The 16,028-nt window shown below is 40.2% G+C and overlaps 1 protein-coding gene across 1 annotated transcript in view; it reads right to left on the bottom strand.

Annotated features, from left to right (window-relative positions):
* Nucleotides 1-15,166, bottom strand: part of Gc (GC vitamin D binding protein) — a 33,219-nt gene extending 18,053 nt beyond the window's left edge. Inside the window, exons 1-4 of the mRNA XM_052198775.1 lie at nucleotides 15,061-15,166; nucleotides 5,055-5,124; nucleotides 4,051-4,183; nucleotides 1,016-1,227 (exon numbers count right to left, since the gene is read on the bottom strand). Coding sequence (XP_052054735.1) covers nucleotides 1,016-1,227; nucleotides 4,051-4,183; nucleotides 5,055-5,124; nucleotides 15,061-15,118 — 473 coding nt within the window. The 5' untranslated portion in view covers nucleotides 15,119-15,166. The remainder of the gene's footprint in view (nucleotides 1-1,015; nucleotides 1,228-4,050; nucleotides 4,184-5,054; nucleotides 5,125-15,060) is intronic.
* Nucleotides 15,167-16,028: the final 862 nt, after the last annotated feature.

Below are 16,028 nucleotides of genomic sequence, written 5' to 3'. Positions count from 1 at the left end.
TTACCCCAGCTTCAGGGGATGTGATGGCCTCTGCAGGCATCAGCAAGCACATTAAAATGATGTAAGATTTCAAAAATATATTTGAAAATTCAAGCAAAATGTCTGGAAAGTAACAAAAATGGGCATGCCAACCAATATTTATGAAATTATGAATAGAGTTAATTTTATTGCCCCATATCTTTGCATATATTTTTAATCATCTTGGGTAGCCTTTCCCTCTATTTTTTTGTCCTTATTTATTTTGTTTTGTTTTGTCTTTTGAGGAAAAGTTTCAGCATTTAGCTTTGGCTGGCCTGAAACTTGCAGCAATCCCCTGTCGCTGCCTCCATGTTCTTCATGAGGTATTGTGGGCATTTACTATCACACACATCTTCATTTCTGTCCAATTTATAAGCTTCCAGTTTGCATGTAGTCAGAGTATAACATGGTTTCTCATATAGATTAGACAATAAAAAGGTCCATGTTACATATTAATTTGGAAAATATGTGTCATGTTCACAGCTATTTCTGAAGATGTATAGAGGTGGTTGGGAACATTTATTTCTGTATTTAGAAAGGTGCACAGAAGTAAAATTGCTCCCACCATCTCCATGATGCAAGGATGAGTGCATAAGGGGACTTACCATGGGTACTGCCAGATGTTAGAAAATAAATCATATGTAAAGAGATGCAATTGATAGTGCGTGGGAGTTTGGGAGAGTGGGTGGCTTCACTTCCTACTGTGCAACATTACTGTTTTGCATCCTTGCATATAGATATTACTTTTTCATTATCATGAGTTATCTTTCCTCATTTATTTGTCTTTTTGTCCTTCCCTTCCCTTCCATTACTTTCCCTCCTTCCCCCTCACCCACACCCTATCTCTTTCCTGCTTCTTTCTGTTTCTTGAAAGTCTCACCATGAGGTCTGACTACTGTGGGTCTCGCAGTGATGCTCCTGCCTTTGCCTCGGCAGCGGTAGACATCTGGGTTGGTGTAGACGAGCCAGAGTTTGACTTATTCTAAAGACCACTTACTGATCAGCAAATCCCTTTGGATCCCTCCTGAATGCCTCACAGATCTCCTCATTTGTTGGTTCCACATAGGTGGGAAATTCCTGTGGCTGGTGACTGAGGGCGGCCATGCAGAGTTTCCGCTCCAGCCCCTCCCTCATGCAACACTCAGGTGTTCCAGGGTGAACAGGAAAGGGGGCATCACTTTCACAGGACTTAATAGAGAGCTCTGAGGTCTGGATAAGACAAAAGGAAACAAAAGCATAAAAAACAAACACCGGAAAACATGTATGTGTGAATCTCTGTTCAGTATAGCACATACTTTCTAATTTACATATTCTCATTAGTAATCAAGCTTCCACGCTATGGCTTGCGAACACATTGACGTTGAATAATTTTGGTCATAGACAAGCATACAATCTTGTTTATGTTAATCAATGACAGTCTCCAGACTAGACCACGGAACAACTTTCATAAGTAAATAGACTATACTTAATGGGCTGTGGCCATTTGACCTTTATCACATAGTCTGGTGTTTCTCAGTGAAGGAATTTTAGCATCTCCAAAGAGCACTTGGAGACATTCTGGTAGTGGCTCTCAGCGAATCTCCCACCCCCTTTTTTTGCAGTTAGACCACAAGCAAGGAGGACCTCCCAAGGCCTCCTCTCCTCCCTTTACTGAGTATCCTCTTCACATCACTGGCTTTAGCTGTAACAGCTGCTTGTTACTTCAGCAGCATGATTTTATATCATCATTGCTTATCCAGCATATTAAACAGTTAGTGCTTGCACATCAGGTCAAAGATGGGGCCTGAGAATCGCTCTTCCCTTAAGTTTTAGGTCTTACCCTTGGCAAGAGCTGGGAACTAGCAGCCTCTGCCAGATACAGCTCTAGGTCCACTACTCTCTACTAACCTCTGAGATTCAGGGCGTGTGCCGCCATACCTGCTTACGTCCTAGGGTTTGTTTTGTTTTGGTTTTTGTTTTTTTAAAAAATGTTTTTCTTTTCCTTTTAAAGATTTTTCTTGTAAGGATGTATTTTATGTATGTGTGCTCTATATGCATGTACCCCTGCATGCCAGAAGAGGGCATCAGACACCAGGTGGTTGCTGGGAATTGAACCAGTGCTCTTAACCATTGAGCCATCTCTCCAGCCCCCTCCCCCAAGCTCCATTACTCTCATTTATTCCAAGGACAGAACACCACCAAAGTAATCATAGGGAAGGAATGGGAAGAAATTTGATACTTGAAATGAACTGGTGTAAAGGAATAGACATCTTAGAGAAAAAGAAGTGGAAATTTCCATGGGAAATTCACTTTGGTGTTTCTGTAGGAAAAAGTAAAATTGGGTATGCACTAATTATCCTTTTGAGGTAAAATTTCTGAAGACCTTTCCTAGCAGTGAAGGAAATCAACATTCTGAATGAGTCTTTCAAACCAAGTCATTGTTCCTCATGCTACCTACCTTCCATGACTCAGAGATTAAGAATTAGGTTTCCTTTGAAGATCACCTCTCTTTTCAACCAGCATTTCCCTAGAAACTACTCCGGGTTTTCCTGTTTTCAATTATCCCCAAATGAACATGTCAGTCTGATGTGGTGAAGAGTGACTTTGAAACCGTGAGTACTGATGAAGTTGGTGGTGAAAGACATGATGTGAAAGAGAGACTAAAGGTGAGCACATGCACCAGCCAATAGGTAAGGACGGTCACCACACAGAATCTATTATAACAATAGTGTTATAATAGATCTTTCTGTGGAGGCCTTTCAAGCAGATCGACCTGTTTGTATATGTGCTGATGATCTACCTCATTAAGAAAGCTTTGTCTACTTATTTCCATCTTTATCACTTACTGTCTGGACAATGATTTCTAATCTTCTTCTTTAATTAATTTCTAAATAAATGCTATAGGAGAGAAAGCACATACAAACACATACATGCACACATATATGGTTTTTCTTTATACCTAGAAACACACACACACACACAAACTATGTGCATAGCAATATTTAAGTGACCTAAATGGTTGGAGGTCAATGTTTAGTGGCCATTAGTCATAACCCTATGATAGTAATAAAGATGTAAGCAGCATTTTAGACTACATAACATATGTTAAAATTATTTTAAGAGGTTCATGAGTTTGTATTTATGAGGTTCAAATTTGAAGTGATTTAAATTTTGTGTATTTATTTATTCATCCATTCTCTCATATATTACATTACGAGTACAGTTTTCCCTTCCCCTCTTCCCCCCCCCCCAATCCTAGTATACTCCTCTTTCTTTCTCTTCAGAAAAGGGCAGGCTTCCCAGGAATATCAACCAAACCTGGCATATCAGGTTATAATATGACTATGCACTTTCGCTGATATTAAGGTGGGATAAGGAGGAAAAGAATCCCAAAAGCAGACAAAAGAGTCAAAGATAGCCCCCACTCACACTGTCACAATTCCCACAAGAAGACCAAGCTACACAACTATAATGTCCATGCAGAGGACATGCTCAGTCCCATGCAGGCTCCCTGATTGGCAGTTCCGCCCCTGTGAGCCCCAATGAGCCCAAGTCAGTTATTCTGTGGGTTTCTTGTGGTGTTCTTTACCCCTCTGGCTCCCACAACCCCTCTAATGCAGGTTTCTCCAAGCTCTGTCTGATGTTTGGCTGTGTGTCTCTGCATCTCTTTCTATCAGCTGCTGGGTGAGGCCTCTCTGATGACAATTGTGCTAGGTACCAATCTATGAGTATAACTTTACAAGTTTTTTAGAGTCCAACCTGGATTTAAACCCAACACCCATTCCTCATTGTCAGCGCTTATTTAGTAAGTCATTAAGTTACCTTATCCCAGGTATTTTTCTCTTGAAACTTGTGGTGACATGGAGTAAAAGGAACATAATACTACAATAAATGTGAGTGCTAAAAATAATAGTCTTTATTTTTCCTTGCAGCTGGGAGTAGGTGGCTTGGTGTCTAGAAGGCCCTGAATATGTGACATAAAGTCTTCCCTGGTCCACAGTAGAGATGAGGGGACACACACACACACACACACACACACACACACACACTTACCCTGGTGTCATAGCAGTTGGGGTCGGCCCCCTCGGCACAGCACTCCTCGGTCAAGGACACAACTTCCTTCACAAGCTGGCTGACCTGTTCAAATGTGCCGCTGGGAAACTTCCTGCTGTATAGGATTAGTGATCTGAGGGAGAAAAAGCATGATCATTTTTTGGTATTTTGATAGGATATCTATTCAACTTTTAAATAGAATATTTTATACATTAACTTTGTCTAAAGGTGAGAATATGAGGTTATAGGTAAAGCATTTGTTCTGTGAAAAATTATCTTGTATACAGTTGTGAGTTGTGGTGGCTGGAGAGAAAATATCCCCCAGCCCATAAGCCCATAGAGAGGTGTGGCCTTGTTGGAGTGGGTGTGGCTTTGGTGGAGGAGGTGTGTCACTGTGGGGTGGCCTTTGAGGTCTCAGGCTCAAGCTGCTGCTGATCTTGATGTAGAACTCTCAGCTCCTCCGCCAGCACCCTGTCTGCCTGTTTGCTGCTGTGTTTCCTGCTATGATGATAATGGACTAAACCTCTGAATCTGTAAGCCAGACCAAATTAAATGTTTTTTTTTTAAGAGTTGCTGTGATTGTAGTCATTCTTAAAGCAATAGAAACCCTAACTAATAGTAAAAACTGGATTTATAGTTCCCATCAAAGCAGCCTGGAGTCTGTTTGGAACTTTCTCCAAAGAACAGATTCTGTAGGCCTTTGCTTGTGTGTTCCAGAGTCCTAAAATGGTCAGTTCTAATTTTCCGAAGAAACCTGTTTTTGTTCTCTATTACAGTGTCAATCATTCAATTTATCCATGACAGTTTCTTAGACCATGGTAACCATAGATCAGCTGGCATCTCTGGCTGAACTCTACCTGCTTGACCTGTCGGTCCACAGCAACCCAACAGTCTTCTGTCATGTCAGTGCCCGTTTCTGCATTCTAGACAGCAGGGAAGTTAGCTTGTGCTCTGTTTGTCTAAGGTCATGTCCCCAAGAGAACTTCACAGATATTGCAACTTACAAAGATCTGAAGTCATCTTTCCCCAGTATGGCCAGTTCATTACAAACTTTATCCTTCTCATAGTCTCGGCCTAGAAAGCAGATATAAAAAATAATCACCTTTTTCTTTTAATGAATATTTCATTATATATATATTATATTATATATACATAAATGTGTGTATATATACATATGTGCATATATAACATATACATATATGCAATATATGCATACATAATATTACATGCAGAGGACATTGCTCAGTCCCCTGCAGGCTCCCTAATTGTCAGTTCAGTCTCTGTGAGCCCCATGAGTCCAAGTCAGTTGTTTCCGTGGGTTTTCTTGAGGTGTTTTTGACCCCTGGGGCTCCTACAATCCTTCCTCCCACTTCTTCTGCATGTTTCTCCAAGCTCTGCCTAATGTTTGGCTGTGGGTAGCTGCATCTATTTCTATCAGCTGCTGGGTGAAGCCTCTCTAGCACTCCAGACAGAAGCAAGTGTATCTCTGTGAGTTCAAAGACTGCCTGGTCCACTTAGAGTTCCAGTCCACTTGGGACCAATAGTGAGATCCTATCTTAAAGGAAAAACAACAGCAGCAGCAGCAACAACAACAACAAAGAAAACAAAAGAAAAAGAAACATTGGCTCAAAACATCTCTGCAAATGGTCAAGGCTCTCTGCTGCCCATTCTCTTGTTAAGGTTTTCCTGTGTCAGTCTAAGAGATACTAGACGAAGCTTAGGTAGTGGGGAAGGAAAAAAGGCCACTGGCGAGAAAAGGAGCAAGAGGTTCATTTTCCCTATCACTGTCCTGACTGGGAAAGCAGCTTCCACATCAATGAACTTCTGGCCTGAGTTTAAATGCAAGTAGATGCCCCGTGCCTGCAAGGGCATTGATCTTCTGGGTTCACAAGGACAGGAGGACATGTTTGTTTATTTGGGAATGAAGAGAGCAAAGAGAGGCCTGGTCTAAAGGCCAGAAGCAGCAGGAGTCAGACTCATGAGGCACGGCTGTTTAGTGTGTTTGAAAATGAGCTCCTCCCTGAACGTAAGGCTCTCTACACATACGTCAGGCTCTCTACACATACGTCCCACGCGTCTGAAGACAGACTCCTGAAAGCCTGTGTGTCCTTCTGTGACTCAACATTTATGAAAATAAGTCCAGGAAATTTCTCAGCACCCTTGATACGCCAGCTTTGAATAGTTGTTAACAAGTATAGAAGTGGCCTTGACTCTGTTCTAAGAAGTCTTTAGTGATTTAGCTATTTGGTTTAAAGTACAAGGGAAATCATCTTAGAGGTTATCGTAAGAACTCATCTTAAAGATGGCCTCTTTTCTAAAGCAGTCAATGTTCTGGTTAGACTGGAGGTGCTTGGGAGGAAATGTTTGTGGTTTTTGTTTATTTATTTATTTATTTATTTATTTGTGTGTGTGTGTGTGTGTGTGTATATGTGTGTTTGGTTGAAATGGCATTGGTGATGGATGGATATAAGTTTGGGGAGTATATGTGTGTTCATGTTTTAAATTATTTTTAATATTAATAAACTTTTAATGAAAACAATCCATATTAACTGTTGCACTGTGCATTTTCCAGATGAACAATGCAAAATAGATCAAAGGAGTAAGAAAGGTTGGAGGCGAGAGATGTTAAAACCTTCTTCTTTGGGAAAGGGGATTTTTCAACACAGCCCTTCAGCTCCACAGTCAAGCTATTTCATAATGAGGCACAAAGTCACATCTATCAAAATTTCGCTTACAATATATGTGAACCCATATGTTTCTGTTTGATATTAAATCCTAAAAATGGGGACAATGGAGTGGGAAGGTAAAGCCATTGGTCAGTGGAATGCAGCAGGTCCCAGCGTGCAGCCTCTGCTCTGGCTGAGGACCTGCACAGCAGTCCACTGTCTGAAAGTTGGATGTTGTGACAGATCAGAAATGTTAAAACAAGGTTGACCGTGCCCATGGATTATCAGTCATAAGCAGTTGGTGGGTCTGAAAGAATATACTGCAGGCCGGGCAGTGGTGGCACATCTCACGCCTGTAATCCCAACACTCTGGGAGGCAGAGACAGGCAGATTTCTGAGTTTGAGGCCAGCCTGGTCTACAGAGTGAGTTCCAGGACAGCCAGTGCTATACAGAGAAGCCCTGTCTCGAAAAAACCAAATCCAAAAAACAAAACAAACAAACAAGCAAACAAACAAAATACTGCAGAACTGTCCTCGTGTGGGGAAGAGCTATACTTTCAGACATCAACACAGCTGTTTTATGTCACGGTTAAAACAAACTAGGGAGGGAGGCTGGTGGGTGTGGCAGTGTAATCTAACCACTCTGAACACTTTATTCTAACATGGCTCAGGTAGCACTGAGAGGAGGGCATTTTGGAGAAACAAGTCTGTGTAGTCACTGTAAATATTGCAATGGTTTTGAATAATCTTGTATATTCAAAGTCCCGTATTAAGCACAAGACCATCCTTATGATCTTTATGATCTCTTCCCAGAGATAAGGAATTTGCCCCATGTGCAAATTGTAAATTTGAAAACTTTACCCTGAATCCCTAATATTAAAAAGTCACAAAATAGCTCTGTTTAAAGAACATTTTTACAAAAGAATATTTTTTCCTTTTAATGCACACCAAGTGATTGTTCTTTATATCATGCTATTCTTGTTTGTCTTGGCACTTTTATTGTGACATCCAGTAATGAGAGGAGTGAATTCTATATGAAAGTGGGATTCTATTGATGAATATTTTGAGAAATATTTCATTTTTAGCTTTTCAAGTTTCAGGATTCTCATTTTTTACTATGCATGTAGAGCTTCATCTTGCATGTTACAGGAATGCTGCATGCACGAGAATGCTCATGTATGTAAGCGTGCATATTAGCTCATCCAGTAGTTTTGAGCAAAGCATATACTTGTTTGCACAGGCATGTTGTGTATCTCACAGGAATTGTACTGCTTTAGCTAGGGAGCACACTGCTGAGAGAAAAGTGGTAAGTAAGACTGTGAGAGAATTGAAGCCATTTTGGAATGGTCTTTGCTGGAGTGATTAGCCTTGGACAGGAGAGGTCACAAATGAAGCCTCAAAGGGCAGCACTGGCGTAACATTAAGGTATAAAGTATAATAGAGTATATACAATAGATTATGTACAAAGCATATAGAGATAGACCACAGAGGAAGGTGTTACTGTGACCATTCAGATATATGGCCTTGGATGTATTTTTGATAAAATTAACTTATTAATTTATATAGAAGACAGTATCTAGTTTTGATAGTTAGATATGTTAATCCTTTTCTCTGTACAAAACCCAGTAAATTAACTTATAATCATTACGGATTTATTTCTCATACCAATGGAACATTTTTTTTCAGAAATTAGATTTGTTTTATTATTGTATGACTTTGCGTGTATGTGTGTGCATGTGCACATGTGTGTGTGTGTGTGTGTGTGTGTGTTTATGTACTGCATGCACATAGGTTGCCAGAAGCTTCAAGGCAATTGTGTGCTCTACCTCACAGCCAGAAGTGGATGCTAGGGATGGAACTTAAATCCCCTGTAAGAGCAGTACGGAACTATTAAACTCTGAGCCCTCTCTCCAGTCCCCTAATCATTTTTAGACTAAGCTTATTTAAAACTAGTTAAATTTATGCCTCAAGTGAATTATAAATATTATATTTTGTCCTTTAATGTGTCATGTTGACTTCGATGTGGTAACAGAAATTACTGGCATGAAGCTAGTGACTGTTGTGAAACCATGTTCACACCAAGTGACCTCTTTGTGCTAAATGTTTACAAATTTCATTAGCACTTTTTACAAACACCATGTCCAATTTAATCTGAATTGTGAAATATTCTGGTAATCTAAATCAAACTCTGGACTTTTAAAAATGAGTTGTACTTATTTTGGGGAAATCGTATTGCTTTGTGCACATCACAAGCTCTTCCAACAAACTGGGTATATTCACACATTTAGATATGTTCTGTGACATGTTCTCTCTGCCGTATGTGGACTTCACAGTGAATGTGAGACTCAATGGAGACCAAAGCAAGTCCAGCCCCTCCCTTACATGAGGTTCATTGTGGTAAGAAGAGCCAAGGACTTCCTCTTGGTCTTGGTACAAAGCCTACAAAGAAAGATGCTTTGATTCTTTTGCTGCTGTAATGACCTTCACTAACTCCTGATTTTGTCCCTTTAGGAAAGCTATTTTGCCACGAGCATTGAATGAGTCTGGAATAACAATGACTTGAGTCGATATTTCTACAGATGCTCTAGGCTCTCTCAAGGTGCTCTATTCCTGTTTTCTGTTTTCGTGATGCCTAAATTTCTTAACATTTAAATTTTTACATTATGAATGTTTAACTCAAAGATAATTAACATCATGATTATAGCTAATGTGTGAGTACCAACAATTTGGGTAACACTGAAGTAAATATTTAATGCATAGCATGTCCTGTAATCTCTATAGAACATGGTGAAATGTGTAGTTTATCATAACTCACCCCACTGTTAACTATGCCTCTCTGTGTCTGCAGCATGGATAAAACTTCATCTTTTAAAAGGATTTTTAAAAATTGGCAAGAAAGATGACAATGATGTGTGTGTGTGTGTGTGTGTGTGTGTGTGTATGTGTACATATGTTTGTCGGTGCCCATTGAATACTACTGAAAGAGGATGTCAGACCCACTGGAGCCTAAGTTACGAGTGGTTGTGAGCTGCCTGATATGAGTTCTGGGAAACACACTCTGTTCCTTTACCAAAACACTGAGTACTCTTAAATGCCATATCTATATCCTTTCTCACCTTTGTATGTGAGATGTTCTTAGAGAAAATTATATTTGCTAATTAGCGTAACTTTTTGCTACTGCTGTTTCTATCAGTTAGAGAAATACTTAGATTTTGACACTATTCTCTTTATATTAAAAGATTCATAGCTAAAATGCCTTCTTGAAGTTCTAGTTATGATTATAATGTCTTCAAAAGTTCACTCTAACTTTTCATATTCAACCCCAACTTTTCTTTTAAAAAAAAAAAAACAAACTTACAGGGTTTGGAGCAAGAAAACAGAAAGGGCGAAGTGCTGGCTGAAGCTGTCAGGGGACTCTCCTTGTCTCAACAGAGGCGAGGGCTTGAAATAACACTGGGTGTCGACACATGAGCTCACCAGGGAGATCAGTGATAACTATGTTTTAGCAAACTTCCATTTCGTATGAAAGATATTAATTGGAAAACATCATATGTAAACTTATGTAAAACACACTGCACATGTGTTTTTTACAGGGACAATTTATTAATCATTCACTGTGAAAATCTAAGAAATTATCCAATCGAGACTGGAACGTTATTGTACTTGTTGAAGGAGGTGACATAAATAACAAGTGGTGGGGATCTTCTTTAGTGGAGTAGAGACACACGATCTCTTTAAACACTCCAGAAAAGAGCTCAAAGAAAAACAATCACACGCAATTGCAGAAGATTGGTTTGAATGATAAATTTTTTTATACCTTCAAATGAACAGGCAACAAAAAGCCAACAATGAACAAATGAAATAGGAACATGTGAAAAGTATTTTACCTTTATTTATCTTCTTTTAAGTGTACGTGTGAGTATGTGTATGTGTACCCTCTTCATGCCTAGTACCTGAGAAGGCCAGAAGATGGTATTGGATCAGCTAGCACTGGAGATACAGATGGTCATGAGTCACCACGTGGGTTCTGGGAATTGAACCCAGGTCATCTAGAAGAGCAGTCAGTGCTCTTAACCTCTGAGCCATCTCTCCAGTTCAACTTTAATTTCTTAATTCTTGTGAATAATGTTGCAGCCATGAACATAAAAATTCCAAGAATCCTTTAATATGGTGACATCAATTATCTACCCAGTAGTATTGCTGGGCAATATAGTATAATAATTGTATTTTTAATTCTTTTAGGAATGAGTACACTGTTTCCCATGATGGCTGCTGTAAGATATATCCTTACAAATGCTGTGTGCCAGTTCCTTTTTCTCTGCATTCCTACACTGTCTTTCTTTTTTTTAATAATTGGCACTCTAATAAATGTGAGGTGATATATTGTGGTTTTGACTTACATTTCCCTAGTGCTTATGGTATTGAGAAGGCTTCTAATACCTGTTATGTTTTTTTCATATAGTTTCTAGAAGCTTTTCAAGTATCTGAGTTGAGTGGTTCTCAACGTTTCTAAGGCTGCAACCCTTTAATATAGTTCCTCATAGTGTGGTGAACCCCAGTCATAAATTTATTTTGCTGCTACTTCATAACTATAATTTTGCTACTGCTATGAATTGTTAAGTATCTGATATGCAAGATATCCGGGTTGTAGCCCCCAGAGGGGTTGCAACCCACAGGTGGAGAATCACTGTTCTAAATAAATTCCACGTTGGCATATGCGATTTTGCTACTGTCATAACCCTCCAGTTGTAGTGCAGAAATTCTGTGATTACAGCATGACCCATCAAATCTGGCTCTCAATTTTCCTATAATAATCAAAACCCCATTTGAGGTGAGTCCCCAGATTCTGTGGCAGTATCCAAAAATTTCCTTGGACACATACTGCCAGTCACTAAGCACTAGAGAATTGCAATGGGGACTAAAACCAAGTTCTCTATTTCACGTTGATAATTATATGATGCATTTGTCAAAACAAACAAATGCTGGAGAGAAGGTGAGGTAGGGCATGGTGAGAAGAAAGATGAATCAAGGGTGAGTGGATTGGAGTTAGGAGTCATCAGTGCTGGTTGAGGTTGGTTGGAAACCTTCATTTTATGTTGGCATTGACCAGACAACTGAACCCTGTCTTAGCCATCTGGGTATCTGTGGGATCAGGGTTCCAAGGAGATGGAAGAGTTGGTAATGAGTTCTGTGATGCAGAGACATACATCATGGGGTGGCAGAGGCCACTGGGGCTGGAGCAGAGTGGATTGAAAAGGAGAATGGAGTCTGTAGATATTAGACAAAAACAGGTGTTGGGGGGAAAGCCCATGTTTTACATTGAGAGACCTCTGTCTTCTTCCTCCTACATACGTTAAACTCATGTTCTTTTAAAGGGTGTGCATGTTTATTCTTATACAACACACATAATGGTGACTGTATTCCTGGCATTGTGCCTTGTAGCCATGACATTGCTATTGGTTTGCAAGGAGGCTAATGTTTCTTTTGATGACAACAGTAGCTACTTTTCTGACTTGAGAACTTGTTTGGAGTGGTTTTGTAAAGGAGATGAAGAAGAGAAAAATGTAGCTTTACCATATTTTTTTTCTTCCTCTCCAGTTTGGTGTTATACTTAATAGACACATGGATGTAAACCAGTTTAATAGTCTATAGGAGTTTATTTCTTATTGACAATCGCATCTTTAGTAACTGTAAAGCTGTGTCAATGATTCTTCTTACTTTGTTGTGGGAAGGGAACCTGGGGAGGTCAGCTGCAGCTTAGTGATGGCTCTGTTTCAGTTCTTGGGAAAGAACATAGATCAGGCAGCAAGAACTGCCTCTCCAAAACACACCTAGTTCCCAACTGCCCTCTAACAGAAAAGGACAGGGCATCTGAGGCAGAGCATTGTGTGGTGGCACAGCAGGTTAGGTCCAGTCTGGAAACTAGACCCAGTTCAAAAGACAGCTCCAGATTACCAGCACTCAGGAAAGGCCAAGTGTCTTTAAAAAACCGATTTAAATAGGGTTTCTTGGGGACTTATCAGAGCCTTGAGACAGTGGAAACATTGATGGTAAACCGCTAATCAGTAACAAATGGCTAGTTTCTTAAATATGCTGGGCCATGGGAACAGTTTACAATGTATGTCTTGAGCACACAGTGATTGAAATAGTGTTTTAGGAAGCTGTTAGGTCTCCCAGAATGTCACAGACATAAAAAAGCACCACCACCCCAATCCTCCTCGCTCATCTTAACCCTTTACCCCCTCTTGTGGCTATTCTGAACTGAGAGCCAGCACATTCTCTCAGTCGGTGCTCTGCCACTTCCCACCAGCAGGGGGCATGCTCAGCTTCCCTCAGATCACAGCATGGCTCCAGCTGATGTGGTAGAATAGGGAACTACAGAGGAAGCATGTCCTGACAAATACTTTGTAAATGTGTTTCACATAGCTCTGGGTCTCATCTGATCTACAGGACATGGGCTATACGACTTGAGGGAACAGATTTGATCCCTCTCCTCCCTGTCCCCCTGCCTCTCTCCCTGCCCCTTCTCCCTCCCCCACCCCACCCTGCTCCTCTCCCTCCCCTTGCTCCTCCCCCTTCCCTCCCCATCTCCCTCTCCCTCTCTCTTCATTGGTTTCCCTTGGGACTATGGCTGCTGAGAATGTGAAATAAAGGTGAGAGACTGCCATTATCTCTGTAATTTTGAGGCTGACCTAGGGGCTGCCTGCTGAGTCAGCACATTCCCAAACTTAGCACACACGCTGAGTTTTTGGTTTTGGAGACTCAGTCTGAACTTGCTTCAGTAGCATTTTTCAAGGTTTTATGTATCCCCAGAAACTGTTACAAAGATGCTTTCACGGCTTCCTGAGGCACCATTGCTCACACACAATTCATTTATTCACTTGTATCTATTTTTCTAAGATTTGGTAGTCTTCACTCAGGACTTATAGCTGACTTACACTCGGGACTTATAGCTGACTTAAGCATCTGTGGATGACTGAAAATGAATTTAACATAATTTGAATAACAAAATAATTCACATAAAAATGTGAATGCATGCGGGGACTAGAGAAATGGCTCAGAGGTTAAGAGCACTCTCTGCTCTTTCAGAGGAAGATGGTTAATTCCTGCCACCCACATGGCAGCTCACAACTGTCTGTAACTCCAGTTCTACTGGATGTGGCGTGGGAATACACACGGGCATACATGCAGGCAAAACATCAGTGCACATAAAATAAAAATAAAGTCAAGACTGGATTTACTTGTGCCATCATTAGTAAGTGATAATTCCCAGGGAGGCATGTATGCTGGTTAAATGTGTTAGTACTATGAATATACACGGATGTTTTGTGTGAGGCTGTTAAGGAAGAATACTAAATGAACATTCTAGTTTGACAATTCAGAGTGTGTGCAGATGCCCTTGTAAGCCTCAAAAAAAACAATCTGGATTCAAAAATTATTCAAAGGGAAATTTATAAAATAACACCCACAACTATACAATAAAGGGTTAAACTAGGGTTTAGAGATCATCTGGAAAAAAAAAATCAATGGAAACACCTCTGGAAAGTTTCCCAGCTGCAGAATTTATGAAGTTACACATGTTCTATAATCTGCTAGCACTGTCAGAAACCTCAAAACACCAGCAAGGCGAATGTTCCATTGTAAGGGTGATTTCCACAGGAAACCACCTCCATTACCTTGTTTATTGTTTAATTTCATGGTTGCTAAAATTTCTTATTTCGTGTGAGAGAGGTATTTTAAAAGACTCTAATTCCTTCCGAATGCTGAAGAGTAAGATCCCCTAAGGAGGGTCGAAGAGCTCTCTCTGCTGGCTTCTTGCACCACGGACATCATGATGTTGCCAAGGAGGGTAAACATTTGGGGGGAAAGATGCCTAGTTATATATCAGAGGCTCTAGTTGCATTATAGATCCTATTTATGCAATGTGAGAGAGATAATTGAATGCTTGTATAACCCTACTTTCTTTCAGAAGCATTTTGTTTGTTTTGAGACAGTCTCAGGCAGCCCAGACTGGCCTTGAACTCCCTCTGCATCTAGTTCCTTAGGAAACCTTGAACTCCTGGTCCTTCTGCTTCTATCTCCTATGTTCTGAGGTTGTAGACACTCACCACGCCACTACACGTGCCTCTATCTTTTGTGAGCTACTTATTTGTTAGGTGTGGGGAACGTTCCTTTCCAATGCTACATAGCACAACTGAGCTCAGATCAATCCCACTTTGTTCCTCTTTTATTCTGTCTTTTAAAACATCCACCATTTCTTTGGTTAGTTACGCCCTCTTCGAGTTTTAAAGAAGCACTGGAAAATTAAACTAGTAATAGTTCTTAGTGAAAAGAGGAACCTTACCTCTCTCTAGAGCATGTCCAGAGGCTAAGACCAGCAGGAGGACCAGCACCCTCTGCATTCTTTGGCCTGGGAGTTCTGCACCACCGCCTCTCACCTGCAACCACCACCAAAGGGCAGGAGCACAGTTGTCAGTTGCCTTTACAAACGATCTGAACTAGAAACTCATCAATTATTAATCTCTGCCCAGAAGCAAGGGACAGTCAGCCTTGTCCCCAAAAAGAGACAGTAATATCATCATCAAGGCAAATAGCCACCTCTGGGGAATATGGAGGTTTTAATCATTAACTTTGTCGCTGGGAAGAGCCAAGGCATATAGATTCTTTCTTAGTGCAGTTTTTCCATGGAACCTATTTAATGTACCAGTAGGGGCACACTTCCCTGTTCTGTATGGAGGAAAAGACATGTCTATATATCTTCTCTGGGTACTCCCTGCCAATCCTATGTATTGATGGAAAAATTGGGGGCTATGTTTCTTCCTTTTTTCCCTCCTTTTCTCCCTTTCTCTCTCTCTCTCCCTAAATCTAACACAAATAAGCATTATTTTAAAATATTACAGATTAGATAATTTAAGTTATAAGTAAAGAGCAAGAAGCCAATTAATTTATGGCAATTCCCTAAATACATGAATTTTATTACCATAAGGTAATTGTGGTGGCATCATGCCTTATATATATATGCCATGTGTGTGTGTGTGTGTTGTCCTATTAAGTATATGTTTACAATAGCTCTTGAGATGAGAGAAATAATAAATGGAGAACTTCAATGGCTGGCCTTTAATTGTACACAAGTACGTGTGTACAACACACACACACACACACACACACACAAAGTAAAAATCTTAGGATCACTGCAGATCAGTTAAAATTTCTTCTACTATCATGTGTTTCACATATTTTACACTAGCATAACTTGAAAACTCACAGTGACCTTGTGGGACATGATATCTTGCATCTACATCTTAAAAAAGG

This window comes from Apodemus sylvaticus, chromosome 11, assembly GCF_947179515.1.
Source record: "Apodemus sylvaticus chromosome 11, mApoSyl1.1, whole genome shotgun sequence".
Taxonomy (NCBI): domain Eukaryota; kingdom Metazoa; phylum Chordata; class Mammalia; order Rodentia; family Muridae; genus Apodemus; species Apodemus sylvaticus.
Note: the sequence above shows the minus strand (reverse complement) of the source record. Positions and strands in the feature narration are given on the sequence as shown.